The 25,644-nt window shown below is 42.7% G+C and overlaps 8 protein-coding genes across 8 annotated transcripts; 4 read left to right on the top strand and 4 right to left on the bottom strand.

The window, feature by feature from the left end:
• The first annotated feature begins 537 nt into the window (after positions 1 to 537).
• Positions 538 to 2,165, top strand: BCR41DRAFT_349054 (hypothetical protein). The gene is made up of 2 exons (XM_022023399.1): positions 538 to 1,211; positions 1,337 to 2,165. The coding sequence occupies exons 1-2, from the start codon at positions 553 to 555 to the stop codon at positions 1,821 to 1,823; spliced, it is 1,146 nt and encodes a 381-aa protein (XP_021883544.1). The 5' UTR covers positions 538 to 552; the 3' UTR covers positions 1,824 to 2,165.
• Positions 1,716 to 4,173, bottom strand: BCR41DRAFT_319752 (cleft lip and palate associated transmembrane protein). Its single transcript, XM_022021366.1, has 7 exons — positions 4,021 to 4,173; positions 3,783 to 3,923; positions 3,588 to 3,702; positions 3,380 to 3,483; positions 3,056 to 3,294; positions 2,707 to 2,933; positions 1,716 to 2,621 (listed from the first exon to the last, which is right to left on the bottom strand). The coding sequence occupies exons 1-7, from the start codon at positions 4,117 to 4,119 to the stop codon at positions 1,873 to 1,875; spliced, it is 1,674 nt and encodes a 557-aa protein (XP_021883543.1). The 5' UTR covers positions 4,120 to 4,173; the 3' UTR covers positions 1,716 to 1,872.
• A 403-nt stretch (positions 4,174 to 4,576) lies between these two features.
• BCR41DRAFT_349051 (Phosphoribosylformimino-5-aminoimidazole carboxamide ribotide isomerase) lies at positions 4,577 to 5,902 on the bottom strand. The gene is made up of 5 exons (XM_022023398.1): positions 5,753 to 5,902; positions 5,528 to 5,646; positions 5,337 to 5,407; positions 4,957 to 5,236; positions 4,577 to 4,832 (listed from the first exon to the last, which is right to left on the bottom strand). Exons 1-5 carry the CDS (start codon positions 5,881 to 5,883, stop codon positions 4,636 to 4,638), a joined length of 798 nt encoding a protein of 265 aa, XP_021883542.1. The 5' UTR covers positions 5,884 to 5,902; the 3' UTR covers positions 4,577 to 4,635.
• A 9,345-nt stretch (positions 5,903 to 15,247) lies between these two features.
• BCR41DRAFT_384851 (DNA glycosylase) lies at positions 15,248 to 17,382 on the top strand. Its single transcript, XM_022027614.1, has 3 exons — positions 15,248 to 16,196; positions 16,319 to 16,627; positions 16,798 to 17,382. Exons 1-3 carry the CDS (start codon positions 15,309 to 15,311, stop codon positions 17,356 to 17,358), a joined length of 1,758 nt encoding a protein of 585 aa, XP_021883541.1. The 5' UTR covers positions 15,248 to 15,308; the 3' UTR covers positions 17,359 to 17,382.
• A 154-nt stretch (positions 17,383 to 17,536) lies between these two features.
• On the top strand, positions 17,537 to 19,159 carry BCR41DRAFT_333694 (carbon-nitrogen hydrolase). Its single transcript, XM_022021903.1, has 5 exons — positions 17,537 to 17,728; positions 17,910 to 18,068; positions 18,228 to 18,537; positions 18,701 to 18,804; positions 18,917 to 19,159. The coding sequence occupies exons 1-5, from the start codon at positions 17,618 to 17,620 to the stop codon at positions 19,061 to 19,063; spliced, it is 831 nt and encodes a 276-aa protein (XP_021883540.1). The 5' UTR covers positions 17,537 to 17,617; the 3' UTR covers positions 19,064 to 19,159.
• A 25-nt stretch (positions 19,160 to 19,184) lies between these two features.
• Positions 19,185 to 20,811, bottom strand: BCR41DRAFT_244584 (hypothetical protein). The gene has a single exon (XM_022020148.1). The coding sequence runs from the start codon at positions 20,716 to 20,718 to the stop codon at positions 19,267 to 19,269; it is 1,452 nt and encodes a 483-aa protein (XP_021883539.1). The 5' UTR covers positions 20,719 to 20,811; the 3' UTR covers positions 19,185 to 19,266.
• Positions 20,812 to 21,353: 542 nt separating this feature from the next.
• BCR41DRAFT_302211 (hypothetical protein) lies at positions 21,354 to 21,846 on the bottom strand (the record flags this gene model as incomplete). The annotated part of the gene is made up of 2 exons (XM_022020660.1): positions 21,354 to 21,589; positions 21,747 to 21,846. The coding sequence occupies 2 exons, from the start codon at positions 21,844 to 21,846 to the stop codon at positions 21,354 to 21,356; spliced, it is 336 nt and encodes a 111-aa protein (XP_021883538.1).
• Positions 21,847 to 22,366: 520 nt separating this feature from the next.
• On the top strand, positions 22,367 to 24,453 carry BCR41DRAFT_319737 (ribose-phosphate pyrophosphokinase 1-like protein). The gene is made up of 6 exons (XM_022021365.1): positions 22,367 to 22,563; positions 22,783 to 22,914; positions 23,032 to 23,229; positions 23,368 to 23,566; positions 23,715 to 23,970; positions 24,110 to 24,453. Coding segments are annotated over exons 1-6 (1,098 nt in total). The 5' UTR covers positions 22,367 to 22,562; the 3' UTR covers positions 24,422 to 24,453.
• The last annotated feature ends 1,191 nt before the right edge of the window (positions 24,454 to 25,644 follow it).

Below are 25,644 nucleotides of genomic sequence, written 5' to 3'. Positions count from 1 at the left end.
CCCCATACTCCATAATATCAGGCCTCGTTTGGTCGGAAAACTCTCCCAACGCCTTTGTAAACTCATTCTTACTCTCATTTCACAAATATTAACCTCATTCACGATCAATATCATTTTTGCTTTGCTGGTGTCTTAGAGCTAGCAGTATTAGATGGTGGTGATTGTGAAATTAGAGTATGCTGGAGGGTTAGAAGAAAAGAGCTTTAACGAAACGAGACCTGATTATTATGGAGTATAGGGTGTTTGTTTGTCCAATTTATGTGTCCTCATATATCTCAGCATGATTGTAGGTTACATGTGTTTTGTACACTCCTCCACATGATTTTCGACTTTGAAAAAAATTAAAAATTAAAAAAAGGAGTCGCCAGCTAATAATCGACTTTTGATTCCAGCCTGCGAGAGAAGCATCTGCAAGAGCAAGCCACCCAGTTGCCTTTTTAGGCACGACTGCCTTATTCACGTGTATAAACACGTGCGCTTGGTCCGCAGGCGAATGATGAGCCCAAATTGTATAATTATCCCACGCTTTTTTTTAGTAATCAATCGTCCATCATGTCCACCTCACTTGCCATTCCAACTATTGACATCTCTGCTCTCCTTACTTATTCCTCCTCTAAGCAACAGCGTCAGGAGGTTGCTACCGAGCTGCTCAACTCATTCGCAACATTTGGTGTTTTCTATATCACCTCATCAACGCATCCAGTTTTTTCCTCTAAAAAAAGTAAGCAAATACTGGACGCCACAACTCGTCTCTTTGCTCTCGATCCTACTCAAAAATCTCAGATTCCCAAGATTCAGCCTGGTGGATTTACCCGTGGATATGTTCCTGTAGGCGGTGAGTCGGGGTCAGCAACGAAGGAGCTGAAGGAGGGGTTTTCGTATGGCTATGAGTGGAAGCCAGACGAGCTCGAAGCAGTCGCAAAGACCGGAATGAATGGATTGCAGGGTCCTAATGCCTGGCCAAATAAGCCGATATTAGATCAGCTTGACCAAGGCTTACACGAAGGTACATTCAAGCACATTCTACAAGAGTTTTATTTAAATGTTTGTGAGGTTGCGAAGGGGTTATTAAAGGGTATATCCTTGGCACTTGGATTGCCTGAGGACGAGCTCGCCAAACATTGTACAACGAGCGAGACGATCTCTTTCATGCGGCTATTCCATTATCTACCCTATGCTGACCATCAACATACTTCGCAGATTGGATCTAGGTGAGGAAAAAGAAAAATATATATATATATGGCTACCAAGATTGGCTGTTATCTTTTACAACCTTTTTATGCATTTCTAAGTGCTATGCATATTTCTCTTCTCAAAAAAAAAAAAAAAAAAAAAGCGCTCACACCGACTGGGGTTTCCTCACATTGATCCTTTCTCCATGCAAGACTGTAGGTCTTCAGCTCTTCTACGGAAACGAGTGGCACGATGTCCCTTCTCTTGAGAACACACTTGTCGTCAATGGGGGCGATTATCTCTCTCTTTTAACTGGTGGAAAATTGATCAGCCCCTTACATCGCGTAGTCAGTAATGGGCAAGAGGAGAGATACTCCATGTGTTGCTTCTACTACCCAGACTACGATGCTAAGATCCCACTTCTGGTTCAGGATCAAGAAGTTAAAGGTCAAGCTGTGTCAGGAAATTATAGTCTACTCCGAGATCAACGTGCAGAGGAGGGCGAAGACTCATCAAGGACTTCTGTAATGGGGGCTGAGAGACAGGACGCAAAGTCTGTCGCAACCAAACTATTGAATGGTGATATTAACTTTGGAGACTACATTGTCAGCAAGTGGACTCAAGTCTATCGCAAAGATCGTGCTTATTAGCATTTGTTTATATTTTTATTTAGTGATTATCAGTCGCCTGAGTAATAAACTACTTGTCTTTCTTGGATTCCTCTTTCGCTTCGATTTCTGTTGCTTCCTTCGGAGTCTCCTCCTCTCCCACTTGACCAAACTCATTGGCACGACTGTGGTCTGTTCTGTAAATCCATCTCTGATACAGGTACACAAAGAATACCACATCATCTCTCAGACATGCCAATCGATGCATCATTGGCATCTTGATGATAAATGAAAATAAATCATCAATAAAGGTGTTTAGCGATTTATACATCATGGTTCTGAAAGGCATGTGGGCCACACTCTTGAGTTTGTAGTTGATGAACAACTGGGGTGTCATCTTAATAAATCCAAACGTATACACAAAACCAACAAGTGTCGAGACGACAAACGAGTACCATGATTTGTGCTCCTGATACAACAGTGAATAGATTGCATAGCAAGCTAACAATGGGAAGGCAGCCCAGGACAAATATTTGAAGGCTTCTTGATCATACTCTTTGGTCTTCGACTCCAGATCTGTAAGAGGCTCCGAAGTGTTGAAATGAAGACGATACGGAAGGATACCAGTAGTGGCAGGCACGATGTCGACTTTGAGTGCTTTTTTGACCTTCCAAAGCTCAATCGCCAATCCAACACCCTGTCCGATTAAGATCATGTAGCTAGTGTCCTGATTATTATCCATGAGGTATGCAAAGACAATAATCTGCTGAGCAATATCCAAGAAAATGGCGCGAACAGACAGACCAGCTGTGCCCTTCTTGTCTTTCCAGAATGCAATATCTAGATCACCAAAATCATTCAGTGTTAGTCTGTGATGATGATCTCATAATCTCTATATCATAAAAATATAACAGTTGTTCTCTACCATTCTTGAAAGCGAGCATCTCGAAAGCACTGTGAAGAACACTAACGACAACAGTCAAGAGCAGCAACCATGGGTTGGTCTCGATCAACATGCGCTTAAATTCATCCAACTCTGAACCAGTACTGCCCATCATTCCTGACTGCCTCTTCATGCCGACATCCATGGAAGCATACATCTGAAGTTTCATGTAGCTAATAGGATAAAAGTTGATTCTAAGAGGCAACTCCCTATACCATAAAAAGAAAAAAAAGAAAGAAAAAAAAAACTTCCATGAGCCTGGTACTGCCTTAAATCTATTGGATTCATTGATAGAAATGAGCTGGGTAGCCATGAATGAGAGGGCTCTTACTTGACGGTCTCGTTGATGGGAAACATTTGTTCTTTCAAAAGCCAAAAGTCATTAACCCAGAGAGCAGGAAGAACAAAGCCATTTCCATGTTGATCGCGCAATCCTGTGCTTTCCAACTGGTATATATCTCTCAGCTCTGGTGGGACAGCCGAGTAAGGAATTACGGAGCGATCCGATAGGACAGTGAGAGTGAGGTTCTGATGCCAGTACGATACAATCGCTGTACCAGAAGCAGGTGTCTGTAGCCGATAACAACATATATTTAAGGTATTAAGAAATAGAAAAACAATGTTTGAACAAAATGTCATCCATAAATTCTCATACCTCTTCCTCAACTGCAGATTTCTCAGGCTCAGTCTCTTGGTTATTGCCACCAATTAATTTCTTGACCTTAAGCTCCTTTTTCTTGGTGAAATATCGAGTCAACACTAATTTTTAGCATTAGGTATGGGGAACCAATAAGTTTAACTGTTCTACAGCAAACAGGCTGACTTTTTTTTTTTTTTTTTTTTGGTGTGCTGTAGTCTCTTACTTTTACGAGTATATACACGGTTGTCAACACTAAAACCAGGAGCAGTAGGATCCAAAATAGCAGGTTGCTTTGCGAAGTAAATGTGTGCGAACAATGTCCCATTGTTTTGAACATGCTGTTGATAAACCGAAGATCAATCAGTGTGTTTGTAATAATTGTGTGCACACGTAAAACTTAAAATAAATTTTGTAATACCTTGGATGGAATGATCGAAAGGTCCACAACACGGTCTTCGCTCCAATCACCAAGCTCAATATCATTCGATCGCCAGACAAGGCTATCCTTGTTGTTGAAGTCTGAAAAATTGGGTTCTTCTGAGAGGTAAACAAACATATCCTATAGATGATATAATAAAGTGGAATAGCATAATTTAGCGTAAACAGCCGTATTAACTTCATCAACGAAAGGATATATGAATGTAAAATAAACGCACAGCCTTAATGCCAGGTGTCCAAAGGGGATAAAGTTTATCTGGGAATGGCCCACTTGCGGCGTTAAATTTGATCTGTTGAACACCGTCAGGGCCGTTCATAATCGAGTCAGGTGAGGGCTGTGTGGAGGGCGCCCGATTCTTTCCTCCAAATCCTACAACATAAGAGAAAAAAATGAGAATAGTTTAATATGCGAGCCCTGACAGTAAGCAATGCACAGAATCAAAGAGAAATATATATACACTGAAACACACCATTAAAGAAACTCAAGACGAGATAGGCTATCATAGCACGACTAAGCATCTGCATGAGGGTCTGCGAGAGAGTTTGTTGCTGCTGTTGTCCTGAGGAATCCTGGTCATTACGAGGGGCAGGTACTGTTCTATTTACAGGCTGACTGCTGGTATGAGCTGCAGTCTCATCTGCAGTATCAGCCGGACGACGACGTTCTGGTTGAGACATGGTGCGTCTTATTCTATCGCAAGCTCAATACGTATGCAGAAAGTGGGAAGGATGTGTGAATGAGAGAGAATGAAGGTAGAGATGATGGATGCTACCATTTATCTTTATTAACAAGCCACAAGATCCTGAGGGATCAAATTAATTTATGACACATTCTACAAGATATTCGCATTCTGGTTGTTCCATGCCACACATTCTTCAAATTTGACAGTTTTACCGCCAAATATATCCAGAGCGCTACCGAATGTAAGATCAACCTTTCCATGCGAGAGTTGATTAACAAGTTCAAGGTCACTGAGCGAATTTCCACCGCCTGCATATGTCGTCGGGATCCTTGTCCATTCACCAAGAACTATTATCAGAGTCGTTAAAGTAAGCCGCATATAAGTTATGATCCATATATTGCTCACAGGTTATTCGCTTAGAAAAAGAAGAAAGAAACAAAGAAAGATTGGTAGTGGGCTGAGATATCTCACCTCTGACTAGTTCCTCATCGATCCCTTTGCAAAGACCTTCAACATCGGCTGCATGGACCAGAAATTCGGAACAATAATCTGCAAGAATATCTAAAAACTCCTTGCTGACCTTCATATCAGTCATAGTTTGCCATTTGTCCATGGCCACAACCCACTCAGAGCCGCGTTTCCGACAACTCACGTCAACTACGAGTCTTTTTACGCCAATAGCATTGGACAATGCTTTCAGTCTCTCTAAAGAAAATTTGGCATCAGGAAAGAGATAGGATGTAACAATAACCTGATCCGCCAACCAAGAAATTACAAAAAGCGCAAGTTATGTTAGTGTTGAAGCCCTGACTATGATTTGTATTTATTGAATTTTGGATAAAGATTTTTACCTTTGCCGCCCCAGCATCAATCCATGTTTGAGCATTTTCTAAGGTGATGCCGCCACCAATTTGAAGGCCATCTTTTTTGATAATCAGAACCAAGAAGGACTGAATCAATGCTTACAGACCAAACTGAAAATTTGCTTAAAAATGAAATGTACTGTCCACTTATTCCAGATGAATGATCCATAACGACGTACCAGGCCATGTACGAAGGCATTCCTTCGCTGCCTCATCGTTGCCTGGACCTAGCTTGATAACATGAGCTCCAGCCAAACAGTTGTCTCTGTAAAGTTTGGCATAGTAGCTTGGCGGTTTGCTAATTCATTGTCCCAGAATGAGAATGTAACGAGAAATGAGATAAGGTAAATCAAGAAAATGGAGTATTGATACAATTTTTTGATGGTTGACAATGGATATTGTACCTTGAGACAAAGTTAGTTTTAAGCAGTGATTCGTCCTTGTCGTTCAGTGAGCCACCGACGATCTGCTTAACCTGACCTGAATGTAAGTCAATGCAGGGACGAAATGCAGTTCGTTGACGAATGGAGGACATTAGAAAAAGGGGAAGAAAGTGAGCAGTACAAAAAGATTTTTACTCAACTGTCAGATTTAAAGTGCAGATTTGTCCTCTAACTCAAACTTTATTCTGGGCCATGAAAAATTTAATACACGATGTTGCAGCGGTATGCTACCTCAGATCAATACAATCCCCACTCTTACACAATTTTCGGCCTTTCTCTGTCCTTCTTGTGAAAAAGCTATATGCAAGTATGCACAGTGGAAGAGCGACTGCGGTTGTAAAGAGTAGCTAGTCATACAACCATAAAAATCAGTCAACAAAACAAGATAACGATTTTTTCTGAAGTGAACACTATGCCTCTCTGAATTTTTTTATGCCAAGTGTAGAATCAAGCAATTCAAAGGTTACCTTTTTTTGACAACAAGGGCCCTCAGGGTGATGGGATTTATTTTCTACACTCTATGAACAAAATGCTCCAGAAACTATAGTCAATAAACAGCTATTACTGCGCAAACGACAAGAACCGCTGTATCCATGATTTCATAAACCCTGACCGCCGTGGTTGGTACTCAAAGTCCACCTTTCCGACGTGGCCTGTTGCGCAACACGACAAATTATCCGCTATCCATAGTCATCAAAAACTTCATTCCACCTAGCCGCTCCATCACGAAGGATCCTCAGGGTCATGGGAAGGTATTATTTAGGATCTTTTTTTTTTTTTTTTTTTTTTTTTCGTGTTAACAATTTTTTTTTTCCTTTTTTTTTTTTTTTTCTTTTTTTTTTCCTGTTAACAAGAACCCACAGAGGTGAGGAATTTTATTTCATAATCTCGCTCTAAAGTAATGATATCGCCCTCAACTATGAAACAAGCGAAACTCTCAATTTTTTTTTTTTTTTTTTTTTTTTTTTTTGATAACAAGTACCCACGAGGTCATGTAGGATTTATTTAGATGTTAGCTCTATAAATGGGTTGCCTCATTACTGGGGTCGCAAATAAAGCGGTATCCAATAATCGACCGAAGCCGCATCGTCATACTGCCATAGTACTACATCCTGTTCATAAACCACGTCAGCATTGAGTAGACTTCCTTGGTCCCAGAGGACCTGTGGCACGGCTCTACTCCCTACTTGGCCTGTTGTGCGCGAAGGTCATCCTTTAGCCGCTGTCCTCAATCATCAAAAATTTACAGCTTTCCAGGCGCTCCATAATCGCCAATTCCACCTGCTGCCGGTAGCTTGCCGCCACTCGCCGGTCTGCCTCAGTCCTGATCGCCTTCACATCTACTGTTCGTCGTTGTCCCTGGCGAGAGCCAAAGAATTCACCTCTGCTACGTCTGTGCCTCCCAACACAGTTGCGTCCCCTGGCGCGTTTGCTCACAGAGGTGATACCATTGTCTCTTTCCCAGTTGACGGTGACTTTGCAGCGTCTGTTCCAGATTTCAGTCCTGCCGAGTTCCTCGATTGACTTGACAAAGCGGCAAACAATGTACCTTGAGATCGATGCTGTGGTTCTGAAGATCGTCTTCCATTTTTGTATCAGTTCCTTCGGCACCAAACCGTGGTACAAGTCTTGGACAGTCCAGTGGGCATCCTCACCCTCGTTCCTCCGTCCCATATCCACATCTTCCTCACCAAACAGAGTGCTTGCATGTCGAATCTCTCTGACGCCCTTGAACATCGCTTCCAAAGAGCCCCAAATCACGTTGTCGGCTACAGGTGTAAACGAGGGACCTCCTTTATTCAGGTTTGGCTCCTGTGTTTTCCCTTGTTTGTCTTCCCAGAGCTTCTTCTCCTTCACTAATGCTCTTTTGCCATCCTTCGTGATGAGTTCTATGGCCTGCTTCCAACCTTTCAATTGCTCGTCCAGTGTCATGGGACATCGCCAGAGGTGTTCTATGTCCTCCTGCTCCTGTTCACACATCCTGCAGATGTCAGTCTCATACAGGTCCGGTCGCCACTGCCTCATATGAGTGTAGGAAGCATACCATGGACCTTTTTTATTCTGTGCGCTCTCTTGTGACAATCTGCTGGGCTGGTGAAGAGGCCTCTAGGCGTGTTGCCATCGTGAAGAATATGCAGGCTTGCTTTCCATTCTACTTCTCGCCAGTCTGCAATATAATTCCTGACTCTGTTCTGAGACGCCCACAAGTAATGTGTTCTCACTGCTGATTGGAGCTTTAGCAAGTGTCTAAGATCATCCTCCACCACCTCGTTCTCGAAAATAGCGTGACAGCGCAGATCGTTGTGTTCCAGTCCTTTGATTGTCCACATTTCGCTAAAATGAGCATCTTTGGCGGCTTGGTCTGCCCTTATATTGCCTCTATTCCCAGCATGGCTCTTGATCCATTTCACAGTTACCTTCCCGCCCTGCTTAAAGAGCGCTCTCGAAATGGCTGCCCACCACACTGCGTACTTGGATCGCAATCGCTGCCGTTCAGTGCTTGCTTCTCGCTTTTGAGCAAGGTCCTTGAACTGAACCACTACCGCCATGTTGTCTATGTAGACAGTCGTTGGAACGTTACGGGGACTGACTAGGATGGCTACGTACAGTCCTACTAGCTCTGGCTTGGTGGATGAAGCATACCCATCGACTCTACCTGAAACTACATTTGAGAACCTTTCTGGGCCTATCTGAGCCACCACTCCGAAAGCCATCCGCGCCGCCCTTCTTCCTGCCTCTTCAAGGGACCCATCGGAGTAAAGTGTTAGCTGACTCATCGTTGATAGTTTCTCTCTTTGACGCAGTATATTGTCCATGTCAACCTGTGGGATCTCTACACCTAGGCACTCAGAGGAGCCAAACCACCGATGATGACCCTCAGGGATTTTATTATTCCTTGTTCTTGAGGAGTCCATCTCTTCTTGCGCTTTCGTCCTGAGCCTCCTATCGAGAGCTTGTTCATCGAGTTCATGGCGTCCACGTATCTTGTTTCGCTCTTGTGCTCTACATCTTGCTCGGTTGAAAGCCGCTCGTCGTCGCTGTTCTCTTCTTCCTTGTTCATCGAGCCTTTGAAACCTAGCCTGTAACCGTAGGCGTTCTTGACGGCGAGCTCTTTCGATAGCCTTCGAGTGTGCGGCTTCTTGCTTGGCTTGCACCCACTGTTCACGTCGCCACACTCTCCTTCTCTCCGCCTCTTCTTTTTTCCTCTCTTGCTCTATTTTTCTTAGCAACCATTGCTCCCTCTTCCCTCTTTCCAAACGGTCGCGAAATTGTAACATTTTCCTTCCTTGAGGATCTTTCCACAGCCTATGCCTCTCGTTAGCTTCGCGCTCTTTTTCTCTCAAACGCTCTCTTTTTTCAAAATTTTCTCGCAAGTATTCTTTTTGGAGTTCGCGATCAGACTCAGTGTATCCTAGGCTCGACCCAGCCCTCTCTATCTTGAAGTGTGACCTGGAAACATGTCAGTTTCCTTTCAAGGTCACCTCAGTTGCAAGCGAAATCACTATAATAATTTTGTGCAACATAGTATTTCGCCCATATTTCTAGAGCATTCCTTGCAACAGGATATTAACTAGTATAAATAGGTCTACTTTTCTATCTAGTTCTGTAGCATAGTTCCCCCTGAATAAAGATACCTTTATTGCACCCTTAGATCCCCCTAGAACACTACCTTGACTTTTGCATTGGTAGCAAAGGAAACCACGACCACACCCAGAGAACTACAATTACCATTGAATTTCACCCCTCGCCATGGAACACTTGAATAACGCCCTTTCGTCCATCGATCTTCCTCTGAACATTCGCGAAGCCATAGCTACTGCTTTTAATCAGGCCCTCTCTACTGCTAAAGCCAACGAAGCCGCTGAGAATGACCTAGCCAGAACCCTCGCCACGGTCCTAAAGCCACAGAAGCCTACGCCTTACGAAGGAGCTATTAACGCTGTTGCAGCCTTAAACTTTGTCGACAGCCTGGAGGAGTATTACACTATTGTCACACTCACGCCATCCAAATGGGTTCGATACGCTGTCCTCAGTCTCAATGGCGAAGCCAAGGCATGGTGGAGAGATTCCGGGTTGAATCTCGATACACCTTGGGCTGACTTCCGTAAAGCATTCCTCCGTCAGTTCACCCCTCCAGATTCTGCGAATGCAGCTCGCCGAGCGTTGGATAAACTTCGTCAGGGAAGGATGAGTGTGGCAGAATATACGAGCAAGTTTAGAAGCCACCTACGTCTGGCTACAAATCTCGACAAAGACTCTGCTTTGCAAAAATACATGCTAGGCCTTGAGCCCGAAACAAGCAAGCAGGTAAGACTTAGACAGCCAGAGACGTTGGACGATGCCATTGAGCAGGCGACCATTGTCCACAGTATTCTACATCCCATCGATGCCACCCCTGTATCCGCTACCCCGAACGCCTTATCACCCCATCATGAGAATAATTCTGGCCCTACACCAATGGATCTCGATAGCATGAGAATGTTGGTTGCCAACCTGTACACCTCTCTCCATCAGCAACGACCAAACAGAAACCACTCCAAGCCAAGCTCGCTACCCAAGCTCACAGCAGCTGAACGAGAACGTTGCGTTCGTGAGGGGCGTTGTTTCAGATGCCGGAACCGAGGTCATAGAGCCGAACAATGCCAACGCACCTCTGTCTTTAATATAGAAAACAATGACCATACGCTTTCTGAGTCGGGAAAAGAGGAGGGCGAGCAGTAAACCAGGCCTGCCTCGCCCCCTCTAGCCCCAGCCTTCAAGCCCTGGATAATAGAGGGCATGGTCAGTTACAGTTGATGACTACAAATAAAAATCCTTTGTGCACAAATATAACATCCATGCCCCTTTCTGATCACTCTATTGCTCCCACTGCATCTACTTCCTTACATCTACTCTCTAAGTATTCACCTCATCCTGATCCCCATTCCCCTACTCATTCCTCATTGCTAAAAAACAATCCCCTCTCCGACCCTATTTTCCCCTCCACTGATCCTTTCACTGTTTCCACTTCACTCACTTCCACTCATTCATCTACCCCTAGTTCATCCAATCGCCACTCCCATTGTCGTAACGAAATTCGCCTTCAATCCTTCAGCCTTACCTATGACAAACATAAAAACTCTCGCCGACTCCTTACTTTCATTGGAGCAGTGAATGGTCGACCTGCGCGCATTCTTGTAGATGGAGGGGCCGAAGGCAATGTCATAAGTTCCTCTTTCTGCGAGAACACACATGTTCCGCTAATTGAGGGTAGACCCATTCCTGTCATTCTTCCCAACGGTACCGAGACAATTGCTCAGCACACAGCCACGTTCACCCTCGCCCGCAACGCGTATCAGGATAAAATCAACGCCATTGTTTATCCTCTATCCAAATACGACCTAATTTTGGGTAAACCATGGCTGACGGATATCAACCCTCGCATCAATTGGCGAACAAATGATCTGCATTTTGAATACCAAGGTACCCCGGTCTTGTGGCCTTGCACTGGCATCGACAGGAAGCCTAGACAGCGATCTTCCGTCATATCTGCTCTTAACTTCCTTACCGTTGCCTCGGAACCTGATGCCTCTGTATTCCTCGCCCAAGTTCGAGTTCCAGTACCTGTCTCTAGCAGTAGTTCTGAACTACCGGACTCTATCAAGCAAATCGTTCAAGTCGAATTCCCTGATGTCTTTCCTACAACGCTTCCCGATGGCCTTCCCCCTGACAGAGGTGATAGCATGCGTATAGAGACTGACCCTTATGCTGACCCACCTGTCCGACCTGTCATCAGATTGTCGATCGCTGAGCTTGATGAACTGAAGAAGCAGCTAACTGATCTTTTACAAAAAGGATTAATCTCACCGAGCACCTCACCATACGGTGCTCCAGTCCTCTTTGTGAAGAAAAAGGATGGCTCGCTTCGAATGTGTGTTGATTATCGGGGCCTGAACAAGATCACAAAGAAAAACAGGTACCCCTTACCACGGATCGATGAATTGATCGACAGATTCAGAACAGCTAAATGTTTTACCAAGCTGGATCTACTCTCGGGCTATCATCAAATGCGTGTCCATCCTGATGATAAACACAAGACCGCGTTCCGAACTCGCTATGGCCACTACGAGTTTAACGTCGTACCTTTCGGTCTTACAAATGCACCTGCAGCGTTCTCGACTATGATGCGTAACGTACTTGATCCACTTCTTGATAAATGTGTTGTTGTGTATCTCGATGATATTTTAATTTACTCCGATAACGAGAAAGATCACTTAGAGCACATCCGACAAGTACTCTCCCTCTTGCGTCAAGCTGGGCTTTATTGTAAATTATCCAAGTGTTCCTTCATGCAGGAAGAGACTGAGTTCCTAGGCCATGTCATCTCCAAGGATGGACTCAAGACGAATGGCGGACTTGTCAAGGCAATAAGGGAATGGCCAGTACCAACAACCCAACGACATGTGATGCAATTCCTTGGTTTGACTAATTTTTACCATCAGTACATTTCTCATTACGCTGATATTGCTCTTCCCCTCACACAATTGTTAGGCTCCAATAAGGAATTCCACTGGGGAAAATCTCAACAAGACGCCTTTGAGACTTTGAAAAGAGCAGTGAGCTCAGCACCAGTTCTTAGGATATTCGATCCTGCCCTCTCTACAGCAGTCGAAACAGACGCTTCAGGTTTTGCAATTGGTGCTGTCCTGTTCCAGACGGACCAAAATGGTGAATCACGACCAGTAGCTTTTACTTCACGCAAGCTCAACCCAGCGGAACGCAACTATCCTACACACGAACAAGAACTGCTGGCTGTGGTGCATGCTCTGAAGACATGGCGATACTACCTTGATGGTTCTCACTTTGTCGTTTATACCGACCATGCCACTCTACAACATTTTCCTAGCCAGCCGAACTTGACTCGCAGACAAGCAAGATGGATGGAGTTGCTTCAAGAGTATGATTTCGTATTCAAGTATAAACCTGGTAAAGATAACGTCGTCCCTGATGCTCTTTCACGAAGACCGGACCTCAAGGACTTGGAGGCTACACCTACTACTTTGAACTCCTTGGATATCAATCTAGACCCTGGTATTCGAAAACAACTAGCCAGTTGCTACCTACACGATCCAATTCTAGGTCCCCTCGTGCATCAGTATAAGGATGCCTCCACCTCGGATCGTTACTTCGTGGTGGATGGTCTACTCTGGATCAACGCTGGACAAGGCCCTCGCCTCTGCATACCCAAGGACGACGGACTCCGTTCACAACTCTTGCATGACGCTCACGACGCTCCTATATCAGGCCACTTGGGATTCGATAAAACGTACAGTAGCATGCGACGAACATATTTTTGGCCACGCATGGCGAGGGATATAAAAAAATACATTACTTCCTGTGAGCAATGCCAGCGTAACAAGCCTTCACTAAAGCCTCCTGCAGGGCTTTTCCAACCTTTGGCAATTCCAAGCCAACGATGGGATACTGTAACAATGGACTTCATTGTCAAGCTTCCGAAGACAGCCAGAGGTTTTGACGCGATCACGGTCTTTGTGGACAAACTGTCCAAGCAAGTTCATTTCTGCGCTAGCCGAACTACCGACACTGCCTCTGATGTTGCACGACTCTTTTTCGACAATGTTTTTAGACTGCACGGCATGCCTCGGACAATTGTGTCAGACAGAGATTCACGATTCACCGGCAAGTTCTGGACAACGTTGATGAAGCTCATGGGCACCAAACTTAACATGTCTACTGCCTTCCATCCACAATCAGACGGACAAACAGAGCGCGCCAACAGAACATTAGAAGAAATGCTCCGCTCTTACATATCGTACAAGCAAAACGACTGGGATCTTTTACTGCCTATGATGGAGTTCGCATACAACAACTCTGTCAATCCTACGACAGGCTTCTCCCCATTCTTTCTGAACTATGGTCACCATCCACTAGTCCCTGGATCTCTTTTAAAGCCACCTGATACCAATGTTCCGGCTGTCAGTGATTTTGTTCGAACCCAGTCGATGAATTTGGCGCTAGCTCAGGATGCCATCATCGAAGCGCAGAATAGGCAAAAGGCCCAAGCGGACAAAACTCGCAGGCCTGCTACGTTTGCTGTGGGTGACATGGTGCTCTTAAGCTCGGAAAACATCTCTGTCGCGGGACATAAAAATAGGCCGTCGCAGAAACTGGAACCTGAGTACATAGGCCCTTACAAGATCATTTCGAAGGTCAATAAAAATGCCTACAAGCTGGAACTACCGCCTGACATGCATCAGCATCCAGTCTTTAATGCTGATCTGCTTCGCCCCTATATTGAGTCACCTCGTGAATTCGGCGACCGCTCACCACCACTGCAAGCGAAATCACTATAATAATTTTGTGCAACATAGTATTTCGCCCATATTTCTAGAGCATTCCTTGCAACAGGACATTAACTAGTATAAATAGGTCTACTTTTCTATCTAGTCCTGTAGCATAGTTCCCCCTGAATAAAGATACCTTTATTGCACCCTTAGATCCCCCTAGAACACTACCTTGACTTTTGCATGGATCCTGCTTGAAGAGAAACCGATCAAACCTCGGAGAAAAGTGACAATATCATATTCCTCCGTTCCATGGTCCCAGGCGACATACACGTCAAGCTTAAGCTTTAGAAGCTCGTTATCAACAACGATCAGAATGTTAAGGCAACACCTAGATATTTAAAACACGCGGGACAGCATGTCATAAAAACTCGCATCAATACCGCATATGCAGGAGGATCGCCGAGGTTCAAGCATGAAGAAAAGAGTCGAATGTCAATCAAGTGAAAGGAATTTTGTCTTTTAATGAAAATACCATATCTATTGAGTATTCTTTACAATCGTTCATCCTTTATGAACGAAGCCATCACTATCCACTTACCCTTTAGACAAACGGGATGGTGCTTTTTAATCGGTCCTACACACACATCCAAATCACTAGCCTCATTTTTACCAATCATCTCTTGTTTCCATCATCTGCATTGCCATCTATTATTCGAACATTTTATTATTCTAGCATTTGAATCTACTCAACAATTCTCGTTTCCATCTCTCTGACCTTATTTAAGCACACTATCTTAATTAAAGGTAATTAATTGATTAATTAGAGCATGATGACTCTTTTTACGCAAAATATACCATCCTTTTTTCTCATTCCTCGTTCGTTCTCAATCAAATCAATATCCTAGTCTGGACTTTGAAAAAAAAAAAAAAAAAAAGCCATTTTCTGCGGCGAGAATGGCAGAAAAAAAAGAGCCTTTCCTAGCGGTGTGTTTGACTTTGAAATTTTTTCAAATTTAAAAAAAAAAGAGACCTCCAGCCAAAATGTCAAGTGTGGTGTCTGCAAGAGCAAGCCACATTTGCCTTTCAGCACGTGCATGTGCACATGAACTTCGTCTTCAGGCTGGTGACGAGCCTACCTTTTCTCTTCTATTGTTTATTTTTCTGCAACATAACAACAACAACAACAACAACAACAACAACAACAACAAAAAAAAGAAAAAGAAAAACATATGATGACCAGTCTGACCAGGAGTACTCGGAAAAGGGCACTGTCGTTGGTAAAGGGATCCGTATTAACGGCGCAAGGTAGTGCTCCAACAGCAACGGTTGCAACTGTCGCAAGAAGGTCAAAGTCTTCTTCTTCTTCTTCTTCTTCTTCTTCTTCTTCTTCTTCAACAACCACTACCACCACTGTTACTTCAAGAGCCACAAGAGCCACAAGAGCCACAAGAGCAACAGCAACAGCAACAGCAACAGCAACAACATCCCCATCACCACCGTCATCATCAAGAAGGGCTAAAAGTCCCAGTGCTGTCACAAAAGATGAAGCGAATCCAACACCGGCAGTCAAGACTGCAAAGCAGAAAAACAAACTAGCTGCACCAAAACATGTTAGAGCCACTCCTTGGGTCTCTGTCAAGTTGCCCCGGTCTGAATTGGATCTTTCGACAACATTGAAATGTGGACAGTCCTTTCGATGGCAACGAGAGCATCAGGAACTGGAATCGGGAGAGATATCCCTTCCTATTTATTCATGTGTCCTAGACCATCGGGTATGGTGCCTCCAGGAGACCGAGGATGGATTTCGATACAGGACCTTTAAAGGCTCGACAACACCGGATCCTTTGCTATCATCAGATCAAGAAACAGAGTCAAAAACATCAAAAGAAGAAGAAGAAGCGAGGGAGAAGGATCAAGATACGGCGTTTTTGAGAGATTATTTTCAATTGGATGTACCATTGACAGAACTCTATGCGAAATGGTCGGAAACCGATGCCAACTTTAAGGCCAAAGCACCTCTTTTCCCAGGTGTGCGGATATTGCGTCAGGATCCTGTAGAGAACTTGATGTGCTTTATCTGCAGCTCTAACAACAACATTGGCAGGATTAGCCAGATGGTAAAAAAAGAAAAAGAAAAAAGCCATTTGAAAGGTTCTTTGTGCGTGGGGAATCTCAATGCATGCATTTTTATTCTCTTTTTTTTTTTAATGTTTAATTTTATATTTTAACGCCACAATAGGCTACGAAATTATGCCAAGAGTACGGAGCACCAATCACAATACCACCTCAAGTATCGGGCGAATCAACTTCCAAGACATACTATGGTTTTCCTACGATCGATGCATTAGCACAGGAGGGTGTGGAGGACACGTTACGGAAGGCAGGGTTTGGATACAGAGCAAAATATATCGCCAGTTCAGCAAAGATGATCCATGCAATGGAGGATGGTGAAGCATGGCTTCGAGGATTAAGAAAAGTGCCGTATGAGGAAGCCCATGCTGCGTTATTGGCGTTGCAGGGTGTTGGTCCAAAAGTTGCTGATTGTGTTGTAAGTTGATTCGTTCCTTTTTTTTTTTCTTATCTCATTTACATACAACTCCAAGTTCGTATAGAACTAACGAATTAATTATCAAAAAAAAAAAAAAAAAAAAAAAAAACCAATCTCTTGATCCTTTAAACCCTCGATCGTTCCGATCCTCCCGATCCATACACAAATAGTGTTTAATGTCGCTTGACAAACATGAGAGTATACCGGTGGACACGCACGTCTGGCAGATAGCAGTACGTGATTATCAGTTCCGATTTGAGGGCAAGGTCCCCAAGACGATCTCGCCTGCGATCTATAAAGCTGTGGGTAAACATTTTGTGGATCTCTTTGGGAAGTACTCTGGATGGGCACACTCGGTTTTGTTTGCAGCTGATCTCAGGACGATCGAAGGGAGGGTCAAGCAGGAGGAAGGGGTTACAGATCTATTGATCAAAGTCAAGAAAGAAGGAGGAGAAGGAGAAGGAGAAGGGGAGGAAAAGGCATTATTGTTGGCAAAAATCAAGAATGAAGAAGAAGAAAAAGAAGAAGGAGAAGGAGAAGAAGAAGAATCTTCTAATGCAGTGAGTGAAAGTATGGAGAAGGTCAAGCTAGAAGATGTATCAGATTCCATATTGGACATGTCATCATCACCATCATCATCATTATCATTCTCATCCGTGTTAGAAACAGCAACAGAAACAACAACAGAGACGAATGGTCTTCGCAAATCGAAGCGTCGAAAGGGAACATGAGCATTATTAATGCAACAATAAAAGAGAATAAGTTGTTAACAAAAAATACAATACATCATTTGAGAAAAAAAAAAAAAAAAAAAAAATGACGTTCAGGAACAACATCATGGCATACATGCACACACTTTTATCTGAGCCTTGTATTTTGCTCACTTGATCGTTTTTTTTTTTTTTTCTCAATTCAATTCAATTCAATTCAATTCATTCTCATTTTTTATTTTTCCTTTTTCCTTTTTCACATTCCTTTACATTTCGAACCATGCAAATAGTCAAGATTGCAGTAGCGCAGTTCTGTGGAGGACAGTCTGTCTCTACAAACTTGAATACTTGTCTCCGTTTGATGAGCCAAGCATCCGAGCAAGCTGCAAAGGTAAACAGTTGAAGGGGATATTGGAGAAAAAAGAAGCACGGCATATTGAGACACCCATTGGAATTCATATATTATATATACATGTGTGGGTATGTTAAATATGTTGCAAATGTAAAATGTCAATCTAAATGTAAATGTAAATGTAAATGTAAATATAAATGGTATGCTGCCTGCCAAATAGATGATATTCTTCCCAGAGGCATCCGACTTTCTCGGTAATGCAGGCGAAGAGGCCATTAAGCTGTCTCATCCATTGACGGACCCGGGACCATTCCTGGAGGGTGTGTGCGCAGAGGCTAAACAGCTTGGCATGTGGTGTTCAATTGGAATTCATGAACAGGTTCGTTTTAGTTTTAATTTTAATTTTTATGATTTTTAATCTTTAAATTTTATCTGCGGAAACAAAAAATTATTCCTGAATGTGGAAAATTAATATCAATCTGCAACAATTAACTAAAAAAAAAAAAAAAAAAAAAAATTCTTCCCCCTCCTAAAGTAGAGTCCGTTTCCAGATCGGTTGTACAACACACATGTTTTGATCAACGATCAAGGATCGATCGTGAGTTCGTACAGAAAGCTTCATCTGTTTGATGTGGATATTCAGAATGGACCACAATTACTTGAAAGTAAAAGCACGGTGGCGGGCGATCGATTGATCCCACCGGTCCAAACACCTGCTGGCAAAGTCGGGTTGGGGATCTGTTATGATCTCAGGTTTGCAGAACTGGCTTTACAGCTGAGGAAACAGGGTGCTGAGATCTTGACCTACCCATCTGCATTCACTACCGAGACCGGTGAAGCCCATTGGGGTAATATATTTGTATATTTGTCTTTTTTGAAAAATGATAACGTGGACCAAAAAAAAAAAAAAAAAAAAAAAAGCTGATCTTCATGTTGACATAATGCCTCCTTCTCTCTTTTCTCCTCTTCTCTTCTTTTTTCTTTTTCTTTTTCTTCTTCTTCTTCGCTTAGAGGTCCTTTTGCGAAGCAGAGCCATTGAGACACAATCGTTTGTTGTTGCTGCTGCACAAGTAGGAAAACATAATGAGAAGCGCTCCAGTTATGGTCACTCTATGGTAAGATATGCACTTGGTTTTATTTTTATTTTTATTTTTGTTTTCTTCTTTCTTTTGTTATTATTGCAAATCCTCAGTGAGTAATTCTTTTCATATTTTATTTTATTGCTAGATTGTAGATCCATGGGGTAAAGTGATTGCAGAGTGCGATGGACAGGAGGAAGGCATTGCTGTTGCGCCCGTAGACCTTTCAGTCTTGGAACGAATCCGCTCCGAGATGCCAGTCATGAACCATAGACGATACGATATCTTTCCGTGATTCCATGACCATGAATGATACAGTCCAGCACAACAACACAACACAACACAATACAACACAACTGTTTCCATTCTATTCTCTGCACAGCAATTTTGGAATAAAAAAAGAAAGAAATAAAAGAAAAAGAAATCGTATTGTTTTTATTCGCTTCTTATTTTTATAACATAATTTATTTATTTATTTATTTTTTTATTCATTTTCCTTTAGAATAAATTAGTATTGCTATTTCCCCAGAGGTTGTTATTGCTATTGTTATTATTAAAAGAGTTGAAGCTGTTATTTTGGTTGTTCTGGTTATTCTGGTTACTCTGATTCATCCCAAATGCAGAGTTAAAGTTGCCGTTGTTGTTGTTCATGTTGTTCATATTGTTCATGTTATTCATGTTATTCATGCCCATGTTGCCCATGCTGCTCATATTATTCATCCCCATGTTGCCCATCTGACCAGTCCCAGTCAAAAGAGGGTTCGTGTTCCCAGCAGATGATAAGCTAGTGAATGGAGTCATGGGTGATCCTATTGCGCTACCACCACCACTGCTGAGTCCAGATAGACCTGTAGGTTGACTGCTGAGAGTGCCAAAAGGGTTGAGCGTCTGTTGCTGTTGATTGTTCATTCCCATGCTCATAAAGCTGTTGTTGTTGTTATTATTATTATTGGCAAACATGTTGCTGGTGCCTGTGGCCATACTTGTTTGCAAACCAAAAGCGTTGTTCATGTTGCTCATACTGTTGTTGTTGGTATTGTTGTTCATAGCCCAAGAGCTCATATCGTTGCCAAAGTTCCCTGTTGGTTGTTGATTGAGACCAAAAGGACTACTCATGCCCATGGTGTTCAGATTATTATTATTATTATTATTGTTATTATTATTATTGGTGTTTCCAAACATATTGTTCATGTTGCTCATGTTGTTCATATTATTCATATTATTCATATTGTTGTTGTTGTTGTTGTTGTTGGTGGAATTTTGTTCAGAGTTGAACATGGCAAGGAAATTGGCGTTATTGTCCATGATCGATTGAAGTTGACTCTGGGTTTGACCAAACTGATCCAGATTCGAGTTAGACCAGGGTTGATTCGGGTTTGAGTTACCAAAGGCGTTTTGCATATTCATCTGTTGTTGAAACATCTGTTGTTGCATTCGTAATCTTTGTTGTTGTTGTTGTTGTTGTTCACTATCATCGGAGAGATCTATCAAGAGATTGGAGTCATTCTTTGAAGATTTGCTGCCTGGGGGATCGAGTCGTGAAGGAAGTGGTGAGGATGTAGAGGATTTTTCGCGTACGGCTCTTGCTAATTTATCCTTTTCATCAATGAGGATACCAGCAGCCACTTCGGGATTGCCTCCAGCACGACGAAGAGCCTCCTTATTCAGTGCAGCATCATGGAAGCCCATGTTCCAGAGAATGGCCTCCTTTGGATCGGAGGCCGTGCCACTGGTGTTGTTGTGAGTGCTATTGGTTGAGGGACTGCGTCGTGCGGGTCTTGAGGATGGACTGTTGGTGTTGGAGGCAGAGAGATTGGCGGAGGAGGTGACGGGACCAGAGCCGATACGACACAGGATCTCCACAGCGTTGGGTACATCTCCATTGGTGGACTGAAGCACCTGAAGGTTCTTGGCATTGTCGGTGAAGCCCATGGCACGGAGCGCAGACATTTGAGTGGTATAGGAGTTTGTGTTGACCACATCGTTGTTGTAACTGCTGCCTCTTCCTCCTGAAAACGTGTTGCCATAAGCAGAGCGTGCAGGCTTTTTTTTTTTTTTTTTTTTTTTTTTTTAAATAAAAAAGAAAGAGAAAAGAGCCAAGGTTAAAAAAACAATATAAATAACTCTTTTTCAATGCAGTTCATTAACGGTGGACAAAGGGCTGTTACAAAGATTCTTTACCTGGTAGTTACTACCACCGCCACCGCCCTCCATAAACTCTTTGCGTTCGTATTTTGCTCGAATATACTGTTCCATAGCACTATTTAGTAAATAAAGAGAAGAAAAGCGTTAGTAATAATAATAACAACAACAACAAACAAAAAGAGGTATGATAAAATCAAAGGATTGAGAAGAGTTTTTGATTGTTGTGTTGGAGGAAAGAAGAAGAAGAAGAAGAAGAAATAAAAGGCGAATGTATTATCTACGGTACCTTCCTTCCATGCTAATGGGTGGTGGATGACGTTCTGGCTGAGGCATGTACAGGGCATTGACTTTACCGTTACCCCAGTTTTTCATATGCTGTTAGACGTAGGTTTTTTTTTTTTTAAAAAAAATATATATAATATATACATGTATATAAGTTTTCAAGATGAGAAAAGTTTTGTAAAGAAAGGAAGGAAGGGAGAAAAAAAAAAAAAAAAAAAAAAAAAGAAATGAAAAGGAAGAAGGCTTTTTATTGTCTTTACATCGATATCTTCCTGAGTCCATGCGTCCAAGGTGACGGATCTGACTTTGGAGATATGGGTACCCATCTTCCGATGGATGCTGACACATCGTACACAGAGGAAACAGCCGAGAGAGTAAGAGGCCCATTTCGGATCTATCCAAAGTCGAATTGCAATGCAAGACAGATTTTTGATGTCGTCAGTGTCAAAAGCCCAAGAAGAAGATATGCCAGCTTGTCTTTTTGGCTTGTCTTTTTGTCTTTTGGAGAAAGGAAAAAGGAGAGAAAAGAGAAAAGAAAAAAGAGGACGTACTGGCAGCTCCGCAGTCGCAGCAGATGGTGTTGACGGGGATCTTTAGCAGTTCAGCAAGGATACGTTCACTCTTTTCGGTGGGTAGTTTCCTGTCAGACATGGTGGACAATGCTACGAACGAACGGTTTAAGTGTGTTTTCAAATAAATAAAAAGAAGGAAGAGAGAGATAGAAAAAGACTGGAGAGAAGGATAGAAGGAAGCTCAGGTGTGGAGAGAGAAGTAGAAGGTGGAATGAAGAGGCAGGAAGAGGAAGGAATGGAGCAAAGAGAAGAGTGAATGATTAGATTGTCTTTGTGAAGGTGAAGCGAAAAGAGGAAAAGAGGGAAGGAATAGAGAAGTGTGAGAGAGCATGTAATAAAGGAATGGCACACCCTTGCAAATGAGAAATGTGAAATGAAGTATGAGGAAGACAGGCATGTTTGCACCAATGGAATGGAGGAAAGCATTTCCAGAATAATTTTTTAATCCGTGTGGTGTGTAAAATAATTTGGAAATCATAAATGTGTGTGTGAGATGTATGTGTGTGCCTGCATTTTAAGGTTATCCCCGCATTTTACTTTTTATTTTGTATTTTTATTTCTTATTTTATTTATTTCCAATGTGTCACTCATTGCCCATTTCTTCCCTCTTTTACTTCTTCTTCTTCCTCTTCTTCCTCCTCCTCCTCTTTCTTCTTCTTCTTCTTTTCTCTCTTCCCTCTTCCCTCTTTTCTTTCCTCTCTTCCGCCGTCTCTTTCTCCATCCTCTCTCCTTATGATCCTGTGCCTCAGAGTGCGCTACTCTATCCTGCCATCCATTCCCTAGGTTCACTACACTAGTATGTCTCTCTCTCTCTCTCCTTTAAAACTATTTTTTTATTTTTATTTTTTTTTTTCTTTCTTGATTGGATCTGATCACTAATTACTTTTATTCATTTCTTTTTTTTCTTTTTTCATTCTCATTTACTCATTCTCCTTCGTCTTTCCCTTTTCTCCTTCTTCTTCTCTTCCCTTTTCTCCTTCTTCTTCTTCTTCTTCTTCTTCTTTCCCTTTGCTAGTGAGACGCACAAAGGTCTTTGCTGGAAGCTCACACCCCGAGCTGGCTACTCTCGTCACCAACCGTCTCGGAATCCAGCTTGGCAAGACCACCCTCTCCCAGTTTAAGAACAAGGAGACCTCGGTCGAGATTGGTAAAAGAAACAAAAAAAACTCCCTTTCTTTTCCTTACTTTTCTTTTCTTTTCTTTCTCTTTCATATCCATATTCATATTCATATTCACATTAATATTTATATAAATTTATACATAGGCGTGTCTGTACGTAATGAAGATGTCTTCATCATCCAGTCTGGCTCGTCCAAGATCAATGATTCGCTCATGGAACTCTTGATCATGATCAATGCCTGCAAAGGTGCTTCTGCTCAGCGCGTTACTGCCGTCATCCCATATTTCCCCTACTCTAAGCAGAGCAAGAAAAAGAAGCATCGTGGTGCTATTGCCGCAAAGTGTAATCACTGTCTTTTTTTTTTTTTTTTTTTTTTTTTTTTCCTTTGCTTTGCTGTGCTCAGGAATGCAATCTCTCTCTCTCTCTCTCTCTTCCTTTCTTCCGATCTTGTCTCTAATGCTTGTTCAAAATAACCTGTAGTGGTGGCCAACATCCTGTCCATTTCAGGTGTTGACCATGTTATCACCATGGACTTGCATGCCTCGCAGATGCAGGGATTCTTTGATCGTCCTGTCGACAATCTCTATGCTGAACCCACCATCGCCCATTGGATCCAGGAACATGTTCAGGACTGGCAAAATGGTGTCGTTGTCAGTAAAAACGCTGGAGGTGCCAAGAGGTAACACTTATATATATATATATATTCATTCACAATCCTCGGTAGTAGATGGATTTTTTTCGATTGTTGACCTTTTTGTTTGCATATTTATTTATTTATTTATTTATTTATTTATTTATTTATTTATTTATTTATTTATTTTTTTTAGGGTAACCTCATTGGCTGATCGACTCAACATTGATTTTGCATTGATCCACAAGGACAGGACAAGATCTGGCCATGATCCTGATCATTCCCTGTCCGAGCCTGAAAACATTTACAACCGACTGGAAGACGAGGATGATGACTATGATGATCAGATGGTCGATGCTGAAACAGGACACGAAGTCCAGCGTGTTACCGTCGATGAAACATCGCTCCTCACCCTCGTGGGCGATGTCCAGGACAAGGTGTGCTTTATTATTGTAAGCAAAAAAACCGATTCTTTTTCTGTTTTTAATATAGTGTAAATGGGTATGGTCAGAATGAAACGAAGCAACCAAAGGAGCTAAACTTTTGGTTCGTTTTATAATATAATACATATATATATATATACATATATAGGACGACATGATTGATGGATGCCATTCGTTTTTGGAGGCAGCAGATCTGTTGGTGGATCATGGGGCGAAACAGGTGCTCATCATTGCTACACACGGTATCCTCAGCGGGAATTCGTTGCGCCAGATCGAGGAGTGTCCGAATGTGCACCGAATCGTGGTCACCAACACCTACCCCCTTCCGGCAGAGAAACGAGCGTTGAGCACAAAGCTCAGGGTGTTGGATATCAGCGCCACACTTGCAGAGGCCATCAGGCGTACACACAATGGAGAGAGTATCTCTTATCTCTTTACACAGGTCCCCAAGAGTCTGTGAATGCCATGGTTGACAAAAGCAAAAAGCAAGAGAAAATAAAATAAAATAAAATAAAATAAAATGAAAAAAAGCCTTTTTTTGATTGTGAATTTAAAATTTATTTTTCCAATTGTTTCGGTTGATCGTTTTTTTTTTTTTTTTTTTTTTTTTGTTTATTTATTTTCTCACCCTCTCTCTCTCTCCATCACATTGGTCTTTATCCCTTTTTTCTTCTTTTACATCTCTCTCTTCATCGCATTCTTGGGGATTACTCCCTTTCAATCTATACGCAACCCATCCTTTTTCTCTTTTCAATCTCGATTGACTTTTACTGCTAATTATATATTTATACATTTATACATGTATATAAACACATTACGAAAGACTAAAACAAGACAGTTCAAATCATTACAACTTGCACTAAAAAGCAGTAATCGTCATGGTTCCCTCTGGTGCTCCCCCTCCAACGGACCCTCGTCTTCGTTCTCGCTCTAATACAGCCCAGTCTACAAAGCTGCCTCCTGCCAACCCCTCCGCTGCGTCCCCTCCATTCCAGGCTCATCCTCAACCGTCTTTACCGCAACAGACACCAGGCAACTCTACAGCTCCCTTAAATACCGCGCCATCCCCTCTTCATTCTCGATCCAGCTCCAACACCTCAGTCCAGTCTGCTCCCCAAACTCACTCGGCCCACCAAGCCAACACTTCTGTCCCCAGCAGAATTCATTCCTACAACTTTTCAAACGCTAATAATTACCGTCCAAGAGAAGAAAGACGTGAAGCTGAGCGTGAACGTGACCGGGACAGGCATGTACGTGGGCCAGAACGAGGACGAGAGGACCGTGACCGTCGTCGCAAGGCATCCGATTTATCTACTGATGATTCAGTCAACAGTGCGTCCCCACGAGAGGGTACCTCTTCAAACAGATTGCCCAATCCGGCCCGTTACTCAAGAGAACCTCCACCAGACCCACGCATCAACCGCCAATCTCAATATCCAGATCAAACCTATTCACAACCCTACCCATACAAAGAACGTGGAAGGAGTCCACCACAGCCTCGAAGATATTCCTCACCTACAGCTCGAGGAAAGAGTCCACCCCCTGCACGCCATCATCGGACACAATCCTCCATCGATCCTAGTCTTCAATCATCTCGAGATCCACGGAGGGATAGTCAGGATAGCACTTTTGTATCTACTCCGAGAAATGAGAACATCCAATCATCTGACCCAATATCCGCAC

The sequence above is a fragment of the Lobosporangium transversale genome (genome assembly GCF_002105155.1).
Source record: "Lobosporangium transversale strain NRRL 3116 chromosome Unknown BCR41scaffold_9, whole genome shotgun sequence".
Taxonomy (NCBI): Eukaryota; Fungi; Mortierellomycota; class Mortierellomycetes; order Mortierellales; family Mortierellaceae; genus Lobosporangium; species Lobosporangium transversale.
Note: the sequence above shows the minus strand (reverse complement) of the source record. Positions and strands in the feature narration are given on the sequence as shown.

What these genes read in the sequence shown, in the direction of transcription:
- BCR41DRAFT_349054 (XM_022023399.1), top strand. Translation starts at nt 553, where the DNA reads ATGTCCACCTCACTTGCCATTCCAACTATTGACATCTCTGCTCTCCTT. An exon ending in ACTTCGCAGATTGGATCTAG is followed by an intron (nt 1,212 to 1,336) that starts GTGAGGAAAAAG and finishes AAAAAAAAAAAG; the next exon opens with CGCTCACACCGACTGGGGTT.
- BCR41DRAFT_319752 (XM_022021366.1), bottom strand. Translation starts at nt 4,119, where the DNA reads ATGAACGGCCCTGACGGTGTTCAACAGATCAAATTTAACGCCGCAAGT. An exon ending in TTTCGATCATTCCATCCAAG is followed by an intron (nt 3,703 to 3,782) that starts GTATTACAAAAT and finishes GTTTATCAACAG; the next exon opens with CATGTTCAAAACAATGGGAC. An exon ending in CCCATCAACGAGACCGTCAA is followed by an intron (nt 2,934 to 3,055) that starts GTAAGAGCCCTC and finishes TTTATGGTATAG; the next exon opens with GGAGTTGCCTCTTAGAATCA.
- BCR41DRAFT_244584 (XM_022020148.1), bottom strand. Translation starts at nt 20,718, where the DNA reads ATGTCTGCGCTCCGTGCCATGGGCTTCACCGACAATGCCAAGAACCTT.
- BCR41DRAFT_333694 (XM_022021903.1), top strand. Translation starts at nt 17,618, where the DNA reads ATGCAAATAGTCAAGATTGCAGTAGCGCAGTTCTGTGGAGGACAGTCT. An exon ending in CATCCGAGCAAGCTGCAAAG is followed by an intron (nt 17,729 to 17,909) that starts GTAAACAGTTGA and finishes CCTGCCAAATAG; the next exon opens with ATGATATTCTTCCCAGAGGC. An exon ending in CCAGTTATGGTCACTCTATG is followed by an intron (nt 18,805 to 18,916) that starts GTAAGATATGCA and finishes TTTTATTGCTAG; the next exon opens with ATTGTAGATCCATGGGGTAA.
- BCR41DRAFT_349051 (XM_022023398.1), bottom strand. Translation starts at nt 5,883, where the DNA reads ATGTCCTCCATTCGTCAACGAACTGCATTTCGTCCCTGCATTGACTTA. An exon ending in ATGCCTTCGTACATGGCCTG is followed by an intron (nt 5,408 to 5,527) that starts GTACGTCGTTAT and finishes TTATCAAAAAAG; the next exon opens with ATGGCCTTCAAATTGGTGGC. An exon ending in CGATGAGGAACTAGTCAGAG is followed by an intron (nt 4,833 to 4,956) that starts GTGAGATATCTC and finishes CTCTGATAATAG; the next exon opens with TTCTTGGTGAATGGACAAGG.
- BCR41DRAFT_384851 (XM_022027614.1), top strand. Translation starts at nt 15,309, where the DNA reads ATGATGACCAGTCTGACCAGGAGTACTCGGAAAAGGGCACTGTCGTTG. An exon ending in TTGGCAGGATTAGCCAGATG is followed by an intron (nt 16,197 to 16,318) that starts GTAAAAAAAGAA and finishes ACGCCACAATAG; the next exon opens with GCTACGAAATTATGCCAAGA. An exon ending in CAAAAGTTGCTGATTGTGTT is followed by an intron (nt 16,628 to 16,797) that starts GTAAGTTGATTC and finishes ATACACAAATAG; the next exon opens with TGTTTAATGTCGCTTGACAA.
- BCR41DRAFT_319737 (XM_022021365.1), top strand. An exon ending in GGAGACCTCGGTCGAGATTG is followed by an intron (nt 22,915 to 23,031) that starts GTAAAAGAAACA and finishes ATTTATACATAG; the next exon opens with GCGTGTCTGTACGTAATGAA. An exon ending in AACGCTGGAGGTGCCAAGAG is followed by an intron (nt 23,567 to 23,714) that starts GTAACACTTATA and finishes TATTTTTTTTAG; the next exon opens with GGTAACCTCATTGGCTGATC.